General features: G+C 41.9%; 1 protein-coding gene across 4 annotated transcripts in view; it reads left to right on the top strand.

The window, feature by feature from the left end:
• Nucleotides 1-12,778, top strand: part of kcnab2a (potassium voltage-gated channel subfamily A regulatory beta subunit 2a) — a 43,835-nt gene that overhangs the window by 27,915 nt on the left and 3,142 nt on the right. For all 4 annotated transcript variants that reach the window (XM_085923851.1, XM_085923849.1, XM_085923850.1 and 1 more), the window contains 12 exons: nucleotides 5,938-5,981; nucleotides 6,247-6,284; nucleotides 6,389-6,468; nucleotides 8,282-8,326; nucleotides 8,774-8,818; nucleotides 8,942-8,985; nucleotides 9,300-9,386; nucleotides 10,184-10,269; nucleotides 10,362-10,482; nucleotides 10,555-10,649; nucleotides 11,408-11,528; nucleotides 12,532-12,620. In XM_085923851.1, the coding sequence (XP_085779977.1) occupies nucleotides 5,938-5,981; nucleotides 6,247-6,284; nucleotides 6,389-6,468; nucleotides 8,282-8,326; nucleotides 8,774-8,818; nucleotides 8,942-8,985; nucleotides 9,300-9,386; nucleotides 10,184-10,269; nucleotides 10,362-10,482; nucleotides 10,555-10,649; nucleotides 11,408-11,528; nucleotides 12,532-12,620 (895 nt within the window). The remainder of the gene's footprint in view (nucleotides 1-5,937; nucleotides 5,982-6,246; nucleotides 6,285-6,388; nucleotides 6,469-8,281; nucleotides 8,327-8,773; nucleotides 8,819-8,941; nucleotides 8,986-9,299; nucleotides 9,387-10,183; nucleotides 10,270-10,361; nucleotides 10,483-10,554; nucleotides 10,650-11,407; nucleotides 11,529-12,531; nucleotides 12,621-12,778) is intronic.

Raw genomic sequence — 12,778 nt, 5'->3', positions numbered from 1 at the left:
TAGTATTGCTGTTTGTGAACCTCACTTTTTGTTCATTTTTGTATCATTGTGTTTTCGCAAAGTTTTTTTTCCACTAACATTTTGTTCCATTAAAAAAAAAAAAACACGGCAAGTCTACCAAAAAAAAAAATCGTGACTCCCCACATAAGTTTAAGACCCCGTTTATAGACCACCTAGAAACGTCAATAAATTTATATTATATTTATTATTATATTTTATTTATATAAATTTTACTCTGGGTTGTGTAAAATTCTATTCATTCTCTGTAAAATGTGTCGTAAATGTTTTTGGCTGCCTGTAATAAATTCATTGGATTCACATTATTTTCTATAGGCAAAGCTAGGTGGGCATCAATCACTTGTGGATTTTACTATTTTTGGCAAGGCTCAGTTCAAAAAGTGGGGATTCACCATTCACCTTTTCCACAGTAATCCAAACTGTATAATAGCTGTGTGGAAATCAGATGTGCCTCATTTGCATAAGGTCCTTGAGCTGCCTTGATTGTGCCAGTCAGGCTGCATTTACGGGCGAGAGCGCAGCCTAACTCGAAAGGACCTCCCCTGCAGGATTGAGGGAGAAAATATCAAAGTGAATGTCTTCTCAGGCTCCAAGGGGGTACCTCCCTGGAGACAGAAGCATTCTGTAACGTGACACTGGCTCTTTTTGACATATGGGCTCAAGAAATGCACTTCTCCTGCAGAAGTAAATAAAATGCCCTCTAGTCAGTGCTGAATTAATGACGCACAAAATGGTTTATGATTATGTAAAGTGATCCCACTCGGGTAATCGTAGAGTCGTTCCTGTGATGCTCCTGCGGTTTGTCCCTTTCAACCCGTGTCCTGTTCAGTTCAACCTTTCTGAAGACATACGACACACGTGTACAAGAAGAGCATGGTAATGGTTTTTCTGCTTTTGAATTCTGTAGAACTCAACTAAGATCTCAGCCAGAAACCTGAGGCAGATCTGAATATTTTCTGTCAAAACATCTCATTACTCTTTGTTGGCTACGGGGGGGGCATATAAATTAGACTCCTGCCTCACTTGGTGCATAGTACGTGAATGTGTATGCGTTACTCATTTAGTGTGCTGCTCAAGGCTAACTTTAGGAGAGAATGATCTCATAAGAGCAGGATTTGACAGGCTTTCTTTGCATTTTAGACGACATCAAAATGATCACTGTTGACAGCTGCAAAAAATGCCACACATGGCTCTCATTTCACCCTGGAGTCCACAATTTTCCAATAGGTGTTATTTGAATCATTTCTATACCACGTCATTCGGGTTCCCTGGATTGTTTATCAGAAAGCCGCAGGGCTTATATCTGGTAAATAAACAATCATCTACATTAAATAACAAGGGACAGAGTGGGAGAATTACATTTTCAATGAACCCAACAAGCATGGTTTTTTTTTCAACGTGAGAGGAAGCCTAAGCACGACAAGAAGTCCATAAAAGAAGGCCAAAGTGAAAATTCCAATACCTGAATCTCTTGACATACCCTGTGCCACCTCTCGTCAAACAAGGAAACTTTATTTGAGAACACAAATGTTGTCCTTCAGAGAACATTACTAAGGAACCAGAAGTCAAATGTAATCAAAATAGGACAAATAAGCCCACAATGAATTTTTGACCCACTTATTGAGAATCATTGCTCTAATGTGCTTGTCATCCCGAAGCTTATTTTTGTACCCAGCATTTAATGACAATTATAGTTACGAGAGAACGTCTCCATTGGTTACTGTAAACACTTCACGAGAGAGGCTCATTATATCGAGTGGCGCGCACATAGCAAATGCCCGGTTTTCTGCCATTGTTGTTGTGAATGTGTCGTTTTTGATATTTGTGAAGGTTTTTTAGGGCAGGAAAATTTGACTCGACGACTCGTGATTTTCTTGTCTGCCTCACAGTTGTGCGCTTCTGGGTTGAATTTTATTCTTCAATTTTCTTGTGTGGGGTTTCCATGTCGTTCCTGTACTTGTGGAATAATTCAATTGATCACTTTGCATGTTCAAGGGGTCGCCAACCTTTTTGAAAAAGAAAGCTACTTGGCTACAAATGAGTTATGTTACCACTTCCAAAAAAAAAAAAAAACACATGTAGATAGATAGCACCTTCATTTTGAAGTTACGAAGAGGTGTGTTTCTATCTATTATTAACTTCTGTTGCTGAGAATGACTGCTCACACAAAGGCAGCGTTGTAGTGACAAAAAGCCCGTAGGTGTGAAATTTTGGCCATGGTGAGTGTGGGTGCATGCTGGGACATTTTCCCCGTCATCAAGGCTTTCCGCCTGCGCTCCCACAGTTGAACACGCCGGCCGGCTACGCTGATGTAAATACGCCGTGACTCTTACATCCAGAGTGCTCATTTCAAGCCTCCACTTAGGTGCCATCTTAAAATGTGCACACCATTTTCACCATCTGTTTGCTGTGGGCATTTTGTGAAGTGGGCCTAGCCATGTTTAAACTACTTTTCGTTTCTCTAAGAAGTATGATTATTGTGGCGCATCGGTAGTTCCCTCAAAAATCGGTTCCTACTTTTGTCTTTCAGATGCGTGAAAAAGTAAATGCCTTTCCCCCAAATAGACACCATTTTCTTCACTTTCAAGAACCAAAACAGACATTTTCGTGTTAACTTTGGAGTCACTGCTGACCAAAACAGCAGCACCATTGCACATAGGCTTTCATCAAGAACAGGAAGTTAATTAATTCAGGTCAGAGACTTGATTGTTCACATACTGACATTGGAATCTGTATCATTGAAATAAATGTCTCCAAAATTCAATGTACCACAGAAAAAGAGTGTTGTTAACAGCCCTGACAAAGTTGAACGGTCCTAAAAATTTCATTTAACATGTATTTTTTTATTCCCAAATGTGTGTTCAGTACAGCGCACTTTTGCAGTTGAGTAAATAAACAACAACTGATATGAGGATGCCTGCATGTGACTGAAACTAGTCGTGTTGTAGTGTAAAGAGAAACCGACACAGCTGTTCATTTTTTGCTTCACTGTTTAATTAGTGCGCGTGTGTGCGTTCAATGTTGTCTTGAACGCACTACAAATAGCTTCTGCGTATTTATCATTGCTACTTTTCAAAGCCAATAAGCTGTTTGTTCCCCCTTAGTATTGCTTTTTGTACTCCCAACAGTTTTCCCCCATGCTAATAATTTGTGGACTTGATGTTCATCATAAAATAACTGCAGCAGTTTACGGCAATCTGAAGAGATTTTAATGGAATGTACTAGAAGATGTTCAATTGAAGCAGCTTGAATATAAACACCTTGACAATGTTCAAGTGTCAATTAGAAGCGGTACGAGAGCTGCTGGCATTCTGCATTGTTATGTTGAAGACACCTCTGAGGCTGTGATAATAGTTGCTTGGCAAGAATCGCTCAACATGTTCCTCCTTGTGGCTTTGTTTCTTCATTTATCACTCTGTCTTGCCACTTTCAGACATGTGTCATTTTTAACATGCTTTTTGTAAGGGTTTGTTGCCAATAGGGATCATTTGTGAGTAATGGAATGCCCCACCAAAAGATTTTTGTTGCCAATAGGGATCATTTGTGAGTAATGGAATGCCCCACCAAAAAATATTTATGGACCATCCATCCATCCATCTTCTTCCGCTTATCCGGGGTCGGGTCGCGGGGGCAGCAGCTTTAGGAGGGACTCCCAGACTTCCCTCTCCCCAGCCACTTCATCCAGCTCATCCCGGGAGATCCCAAGGCGTTCCCAGGCCAGCCGAGAGACATAGTCTCTCCAGCGCATCCTGGGTCGTCTCCGGGGTCTCCTACCGGTGGGACATGCCCGGAACACCTCCCCAGGGAGGCGTCCTGATGAGATGCCCGAGCCACCTCATCTGGCTCCTCTCAACGTGGAGGAGCAGCGGCTCTACTCCGAGTCTCTCCCGGATGACCGAGCTTCTCACCCTATCTCTAAGGGAGAGCTACTTTTGGTGCGGCTGTTCTTTTGACTGGGCCTGTCTCCTTCATTATTCAGGAGGCCGTGAGAGCGATGACTTTACTGTTGTGATTCACTTCTGCTGAGGCTCAGCGGGAACCTGAGCCCAATCTGCTGTCGTGCGGGCCATGCCGAAGGCTCTGTTCAAGGTCGCCCGAGCACAATTATCGAGCATGACGATGTGCTGACCAAGGGATAACCTCGGCTTTGTCTGACGTTCTTCATGTTCTGACACGGGGTGCTTCAAAATGCTGGAATTTTAATCGTGCTTTGTCAAAGTCCAAAAACAACGACTACAATTTATTTTAAGTATGCAGGTTTGGATTTAAAGCCGATTAATATTGGTTTCTATGTACATTTCAAGTGGCAACTGTGTTTACACTAAAATGAAATTAAACTGCATTAACATGGGTGGAAACAAGCAGATATAATATTATTATAATATATTATAATATAAACGCTGTATTGAAGGTTACAAAGGAGTTACTGGACTGACTCTTGCCACCATTTATTGAAATGAGGTTGTCTTGTACATCACCCCATTGGCCACATTATAATAAATAACTTAATAACTCCAGTCAATTTTCATTGAAGTACATTTTTCCCCTCCTTAATGTATGTACATACATTTGCATTTAACACTAAAAAGCTCTTTAATCACACAGGAATTTTAAATTTAGCATGAGAATATTTTAAAGTGAAGACAGGCTACAGCCTTTTTGCTGCTTATTTAAAGGAACACACAGAAATTTAATGGAGTAAATAGTTAGCTTTAACAAAAACAAACATCTCAGTACATCATCTCAAATATGCTACAAAAACAATTATGGCCTCATAATCTGCTTTTGGTTCCCTTTGATAATGATGCTGAGTGCAGTGTCTTCCACATTGAAATAAAAAGGAAGCTAATTAAAGATTAGCTACGCTTTGCCGGAGGGGATCGTGTTAACCTTGTCACTGCACGCACCACAAAGGTTTGCGGTCTCTCTGGATGCTTTTGTCCCTTTTCTCTGGATTAACTCCTGTCAGCTACTAAATGTGACGCCGTCAGATAAGATAACCAAGTAGGACATTTTTTTCCCGATGCAATGGAAAACCCAGCAAATTTCTGACTGCATATCTTTTAGACCTGGGCTTTCAATATGGATTTAAGTGAGCTAAACCAGAATTTAATTAATTTCTGTTGCATTACTAAAGCAAGAAAGTCTTTATCTTCTTCCAAACGGTTCCAAAACCTTTTAGCATTAAAATCACTTCGCCAGCCACTTTGGGAAATTGTAGCTAATTTAGATGGACCTTCTGATGTCACCGTGACTTAAGTCTTGAATTGTCTATTTTTTAAGTGTTGCATCGCTGTATATTTCCATTTTATACACTGACAATTGCTGTTGACCTTGAACAAATGTCTTTGGATTGCGCCCCCTACTGGTAGAAATAAACACTTCTCCCTGACACTCGAAATTTTTCGTCCTATCCGTATAAGCGCAAAGAGGCAAAGGACCATTCATTGTTATATGGAGCTTTCATTTTCCTTCTGAATTCCATCTTGGCTTTACAACACTCACAAAAGCGCCGTTAAGCTTCGTTGTCTGTTCTACTATTGTTTCTCATCCACCGTACTTCCATACAAACTGCGTAACAAAAGATATACAGTAGTAGATTTCCTCCCCCACAATCATTTCGACTCCCGCACACGTTACATCATCTCTGATGAAACTTTTTTTCCTGCTTTGCCTGCTTACATTTTCTGAAAAGGCGGACCAGAAAACCATCATTGTTTGATGATGTCTAAATCTAAATTACACTTGAAATCACTCTTCAGTGGGTGATACATTGTAGCTTTAACTTCTAAGACGGGCTCTTTTCCCAGTAGTCAAACTACTGTTCATGGATTTCATAATCAAGGCTTTTCGAGTGCAAAAATAATCTATCAATGGCGTCTTAGTGTAACATTAACATTCTGTCTTGTGTCCTGACAGAAACCTTGGGAAGTCGGGTCTGCGTGTTTCCTGCCTTGGATTAGGTAAGAGCCAAACTGCAAGAGAGGGGTTGCGGTGACCTGGATTCATTGTATAACCGAGTCATGGCGGGAACTCTGAGTTCTCGCTCATCAAGTGGCGACAAAAGACGGTTATTATTTTGAAGTCTCCGGTGGAAAATTGTAAAAAGGTCTGAAGGGGATGTAAATTGGCTTTTTTGGTCTTTTTTTTTTTTTTATGGATGGATAGGCACTCTTAGCAAACCCCATCCACGGGATAATCGCTACTAATCTGTTACTCTCTGTACAGGAACATGGGTGACGTTTGGCGGACAAATTACAGATGAGGTGAGTCGATTATCTGTAAAAACTTGATTTGCGGTGTGGCCTCGGTGATCTTTCATCTCTCCTCCGCCTTTGGTTTTTTTTTGCCTCTTTTGCTTTCTCAACAGATGGCAGAGCAGTTGATGACTCTGGCGTATGAAAACGGCATCAATCTGTTTGACACGGCCGAGGTCTACGCTGCTGGGAAGTGAGTGTGCGCCTTCGCCTCCTTTCAAAAGCCGCTGCCGCCACGTGACTGATTAAGTCGGCGAGGCAACAGTACAGCCTGATCAAAAAGTAGCCTTGATCTCGGTGATTCACCCCAGCGAGATACATTTACCATCTCTTTTTTTTTTTTTTGCTCTAGGTGATAAAGGAAGTCTCTGCATCAATATAAACTGGATATTAGTATTACACGCGGCGCAGAGGCTTTGAGCAAAAAAAATGTGCAAAAATCAGATGACATGAATGCAAGCGGATTTGTTTATCTTGCAGTGCGAGACTACAAGTAAATTCACACTGTCATTGTCAACCCTTTTTATTTAGGCCATCTAAAATGAGCAAAGACAGTGTTATTATTATGAATATAATCTCAATTTAACGTTTTAACACTTTTTCTCTCACTTGTGGGGATTAATCTGGTTGTAATCCGGTTGATGTAATCTGAAGGATTAACATTTCCAAATGGTGTCTTTTTTGTTGTGTTTTGTTTTTTTCTTTTATATATATTTCCTTAGGAATCATCTTCGTAGAGTAAACAAGCTAACGTTGACATGGTATATTTTAGTCCGTTTGTATCCGCCACACCATTGTTAACCTCCATGAAACAAAATCGTATTTTTGCACCAAGCAAACACACAAGATGCTATCTGCAAGGCAGGTGGAAATGTTTACCACAACTGACTGTGTGGTGTTGCACAGGTATTAATCCTGACAGCTTCAACTTGCAAAGGTAGCATAGGGGGAGCTTATGTTGCACACACGACACATGCAGCACGACTGGATGGAAAAAGCGCTTTGAGTTGTGCCGTATATTTTATTACATTGTTATTCGCTTTTGGATGTTTTTCCATATTTTTTTGCATGACACAAAACGCTCACTGAAAGTAGTTTTGTTTCACTGGAATGCAAATTAATATGCATAGTCACACGAATGATAAACACTCCCTCCGCTCCGCTCGGCCCGGCTCACCGGGGCTGCTGTTATCAGCAAACACACGTGGCGCTTTTTTTTTTTTTTCTCCCTTCAGATGCGTCATAATTGCATGATATTGTGTGCTGAGCCAGCGACAAATCGGATGTGCAGCTACAGAAAAGCAATAAAATATTATAAATTCATGGCTAATACATTTTTCCCTCTCTGTTTTTCTGTGGTAAGTCATAAGAAGATATAATGTGGAAGGGGGGGGGGAATAATTAATGGACTGATGGAAAAAGGCTATAAAGCTGATGTTTAGGCCCACAAATAACTCATTTCAGGGAAGGCGTAGAGGGTTGTATTGCGTAGGTGCGAGCACGCACATACACACACAAACACACTATTTGCGTTTGAGCTTGCAAGGGTCTGACAGTGAAGGATCGCCCACATTGTCTCTGCTCTCAGCCAGTACCACAACACTATAACTGGACAAAAGCTGTGCTACTGACACAATAAAAACAATATATCTATATTGATCATATTTTTTTTAACAGTCATTCAAGTGTAAAAATAAGTCAACCGCTGAACTCGTCTCTTCATAAGCACCCACGTGGTTGCTAATGAGTGACACGGCGGCCGCGCCATTGCACAGCTGGGGCCGGAACCTGGCAGCGTTCTCACACATCGCTCGCATACAGTATTTATGTCAACATTTACACTCTTATTATTTCCTGCCGTTCAGTTTTTGTGTTTAACCTTTGACTATATTTACCGCACATAGGTCAAATGTCCCGGTGATATTTATTTTTTTTTAAAAAAGGGAAGAGCATTGTTTTTAGGAACATTATTAGCCACAATTTCACCACGTTTTTATGTGTGGCAGGGCTGAGGTGGTGCTGGGGAACATCATAAAAAAGAAAGGATGGAGGTAGGATGCAATTTTTTTTTCTCTCATTTCCGTCTCACCAGCCTACCTATAATCTTGTCATCTAAGATTGCACATATTGGGAAGGCAGTGTGTTGTGTGAACTGGAAGCATAAGGTAGGATGATGAAAGATCAAATGCGGCATGCCCACACGGCCGCGTGCCTCCTATATAGACGTTGATAAATAAACCGACTCGTAGGAGCCTTGTCTTCTGTTCGGTCCGCCCGGGCCTGGCACTGCTCGAGCTTTGTCAATTTATACCCGCCTCCACCTCTCATTCATGTAAGCTGGCTGAGTTCCGGCACTGTGGGTGCATGTGACACTCAAAGGATGAGGTAGAGAAGAGCGGGATTTTTTTTTTTGTCAGTCTGTCCGTCTTCAGCGATCGCCCACTCGCACGGAGCAGGCTGTAACCTTTGATGCTCTGCTTTCATTCTTCACTTTGCAGACGCTCAAGTCTGGTGATAACAACAAAGATCTTTTGGGGAGGAAAGTAAGTCTTTCATTTGGCGCTGATGCTCCGGATAGTAGGAGACTGTGACATCCACGTTGTTGTGCTTCACTGCTGAATCACATTTCGAGAAACTGATTTTTATTTTTTTTGCTCTCTATGCAGAGCCGAGACTGAAAGAGGTTTATCTCGAAAACATATTATAGAAGGTGAGTTCTGACGTGAATAAACAGAGCGTCCACTGTTTTGAACGATCCTAAAATAGGTTATGAGGTTACCAAAGGCAAAACAATAAGCTAGTTTGCATTGCGGTGTAAAAATACAGAACAATACTTGAGTTAACCCTTTTTTTTTTACTTCTCAAAATAGAATTAATAAAGGTGTGTTTTTTTTTTTAATGATGGCAATTAATTGGCTTTTATTTCGGAAAAAATAATGCAAATTGAACATCATGAGGTTTAAGAAATTGCTAAGATTTTTTTTTTTTTAAATCATACAAACTATCACTATTTCTACTTTGCAGGTTTAAAAGCTTCTCTGGAGCGACTGCAGTTAGACTACGTTGATGTAGTATTTGCGAATAGACCGGACCCCAACACGCCTATGGAAGGTAAGGCCATTTTGTTTTTAATCATTTTTCTCCTCCACAGTGGGAATGAGGCTGTTGTGGCTGGAGACCTTTTTGAAATGGCAGAGTGCAAAATGTTTGTTTGTGTGTGTGAGGAAGGGAGGGAGGTGGGGGTGGGGTGGGGGCTCAGATGGTCGCTCGCTCTCCATCTGCTCCTGTCAAGAGCTTTCTCTTTGGGAATGAGTTCAGTCAGGGGTCGTCCGTCTGCCTACACTTGGGCGATTCTTCCGCGACTCTGTGGAGGTTGGAGTCAGAAATCATCGGTGAAGTTCAATTGAACAAAAGAAATAGGACTTTAAAAAGTCAGTTACAGAGACCAATCTGTTGGAGGCAGAAAATATTTCACAACAAAGACAAAAAGCAAATAAAATTAAAAAAAAAGAAGTGTCCAGTTACTTTGATTCAATATTTGTGAATTACTCGGACTTTGATGACTGAGAAACTACATGGAAAAAAAACACATTCAGACCTTTTTTAGAAATGGGAAGATGACAAAAGAAATAACTGTTTAATTTCATTTTTGTTTGATTGGTTGACACTCTAGAAAAGTAAATTTTCCTTATTGATTTTTTTTTTAATTTGTATGAATTTCTCTCCTAAAATAAAACGTTTGTCATGTTTCCATTCCCCCTTAAGCGAAAAAATAACGTCTCAGTATGAATTAGCTACAAATTTATATAACTTTTTTTTTTTCATTCAAACAAATATAATATAATTCTGAATGACTGTAAGTCATTGGCAGAAGTCAGCGACCCCATTTCTTTGTGTCTTCTGTGCAGAAACGGTTCGAGCGATGACCCATGTGATAAATCAAGGCATGGCTATGTACTGGGGGACATCCCGCTGGAGCCCCATGGAGATCATGGTGCGATTGGCCACGCTCTAGAAAACGTATCCATGCTGTTACGCTACACTTCATCTTGTCTATTTGTTGTTATTGTTTCCCCCCCCCCGAAGGAAGCATATTCCGTGGCACGACAATTCAACCAGATCCCTCCGATTTGCGAGCAGGCCGAGTATCACATGTTTCAAAGAGAGAAGGTGGAGGTGCAGCTACCTGAACTATTCCATAAAATAGGTAAGACTCCAAGAGTTCTACCTGGACTGGATGTTTTTGTCACCATGATGACGTTGTCTTGTCGTCGTGCAGGTGTCGGGGCCATGACGTGGTCGCCGCTGGCCTGCGGGATCATCTCAGGGAAATATGACGGAAGGGTGCCCCCGTATTCTCGGGCCTCTCTGAAGGTAGCTTGTCGTGGTCCCTGTGCTGTGCTGGTGTTCACCTCTTGGCAAGCTTTTGTCTCTGGTTGTTGGTCTTTGCAATTTGTTTATTGTCTCGTCACAGTGGTACAGTGGCGTGGTGTGTCCTATGTGGCATGTTCCAGCAGTAGCACTTTTATTTCCTTTGTGGAATGTGCATCTTCATGTTCGGCTAATGTCTGTGGTTGTGTATTTTGTATTGTTTGAATGGTTGTCTTGTAAGATCACAAGAGCCACGGTACTGAATTGGATTTTGCATTGGTTTGTTGATCTTTTTGTTTTTTCCTTCAAGGTTTCAAGGATTAGGGTTGGGAATTTTAGTATTTGTGCAAGGCTTTGGGCTTAGCTTCAAGTCACAAGTTGGAGTTTGGGCTAGAGTTAGAATTGGAAGTCTTGCTTAGAATTTCATGTCAGGGTTACAGTTTATCAATCAGGTCAAGAGTGAATTTGGGTATCAGGTTCAGCGTTAAAAGTAAGGGGAAGAAAATTCGGCTAAGGTTCAAGTCATGATATAAAAAGCAGGATTTGTGTTTGAAGTTAGGGTAAAGTTGAATTTACAGTAGGACCCACATATATTTTATGAATTAGGGGGTAGGAAAAACTCAAGTATGGTCAGCAGGTGAGGTGTAAGCAGGGAGGAGACAGTCACGTGTTTAAAAACAGGCCCTGGTGACACGGGAGGCGAGGCGGCCGCGGTGTGAGCAGGGCGGTGTTTTTGAGCAGGTGTGCTGTGTTTTCGACAGGGTTACCAGTGGTTGAAGGACAAGATCTTGAGCGAGGAGGGTCGGCGTCAGCAGGCGAAGTTGAAAGAGCTGCAGGCGATCGCGGAGCGGCTGGGCTGCACTCTGCCCCAACTCGCCATCGGTACGCAGATGCCATTCTGCTGCTCTCTCTTTTTCTGTCTGTCTGTCCGTCCCCTCTGGCTCGGAGGGGCCGAGGTCGTCAATTTGTCCGTCTTCTCCACACGTGTGCTTGTTTAGGTCGAGGTAGTCAATGACATCTTGAACGTTGAGTAAAAAAAAAAAAAAAATTCTGAATCTGAGCACCCTTCGATATTTATCATGTTTATCAAATTGACATAACTATCTACAGACTGTATCTGCAGGGATGCCAGCCATGATGGAAATTCTGGAACATTCCTTTGAATGCATTTGTGTTGTAATTATCAACATAAGGCACGTAAGCGCCTCCTCATTCATACATATGCAAAGTCGCAGGAGAGTGCTTAGTGTCAACATGCATTTAGCACTTTCTGGAGTTAGCATCAAGTTGGCATGCCGCACATAAATTCCACCAGTGGCTCCATATTGATTCTCCAGGAAAGTCATCCTGCACAACAACAACAACAACAACAACAACAAAAAAGCCAAACTGGCAGCGCCTCCGATGATGGCTGTTAAAGCATCCTGACTAATCAACACGAGACTTCCCTCTCATCGTGCCGTAGATTTTTCACGCTGGCAGGAAGACTGCGTTTATGGATTAGCTTTCACGGCCCATTAACGCACGCTCTCGTCTCTCCCAATTACCATAAATCCTCCGGGCAGTCCTACCAGGGAAGCGCGCGGCGATTTATGTCCTCCAGGTGATCATCTATATCATTGTGACACTCCAGTATTGAATATAAAGTCTACAAAAATGACTTGCTGCACACCCCGCTGCTTTGGGCTACACCCTGCGGTGCTCAACGCTCAGTGGCTTCTTCCATCATCACCAATGTGTCATCCCCAGTTTAATTTGGCAATTTTTATCCTCTTAGATTTTTCAGAAGTTGCACTCTGGCTTACACCAACTTGTAGACTTTATTTAACAAAAAAAATAAAAATAGGTCAGTATATTTTCTTATCTGGATGATATGCTCCTGCAGCGTGGTGTCTACGTAACGAGGGCGTCAGCTCTGTCCTTTTAGGGGCGTCCAACACTGACCAATTGATGGAGAACATAGGAGCCATTCAGGTGAGCGTGATCAACGTGAATAAGTGCGCGGATGTGTTTGTGTGGATACGTCTTTGAGTTTTGTGCTAGTTTAGTGTCCAAGAGGCTAGCGTAGCCTCTCTCCTGGGAACACATGAGCCTCTGGGTCACTTTTCTACTCCATACTCCACTACTCCACC

The sequence above is a fragment of the Syngnathus leptorhynchus genome, chromosome 11 (genome assembly GCF_054491065.1).
Source record: "Syngnathus leptorhynchus isolate UIUO chromosome 11, UIUO_Slep, whole genome shotgun sequence".
NCBI classification, from domain to species: domain Eukaryota; kingdom Metazoa; phylum Chordata; class Actinopteri; order Syngnathiformes; family Syngnathidae; genus Syngnathus; species Syngnathus leptorhynchus.
The sequence above is the reverse complement of the archived record's forward strand: the minus strand, read 5'-3'. Positions and strand labels throughout refer to the sequence as shown.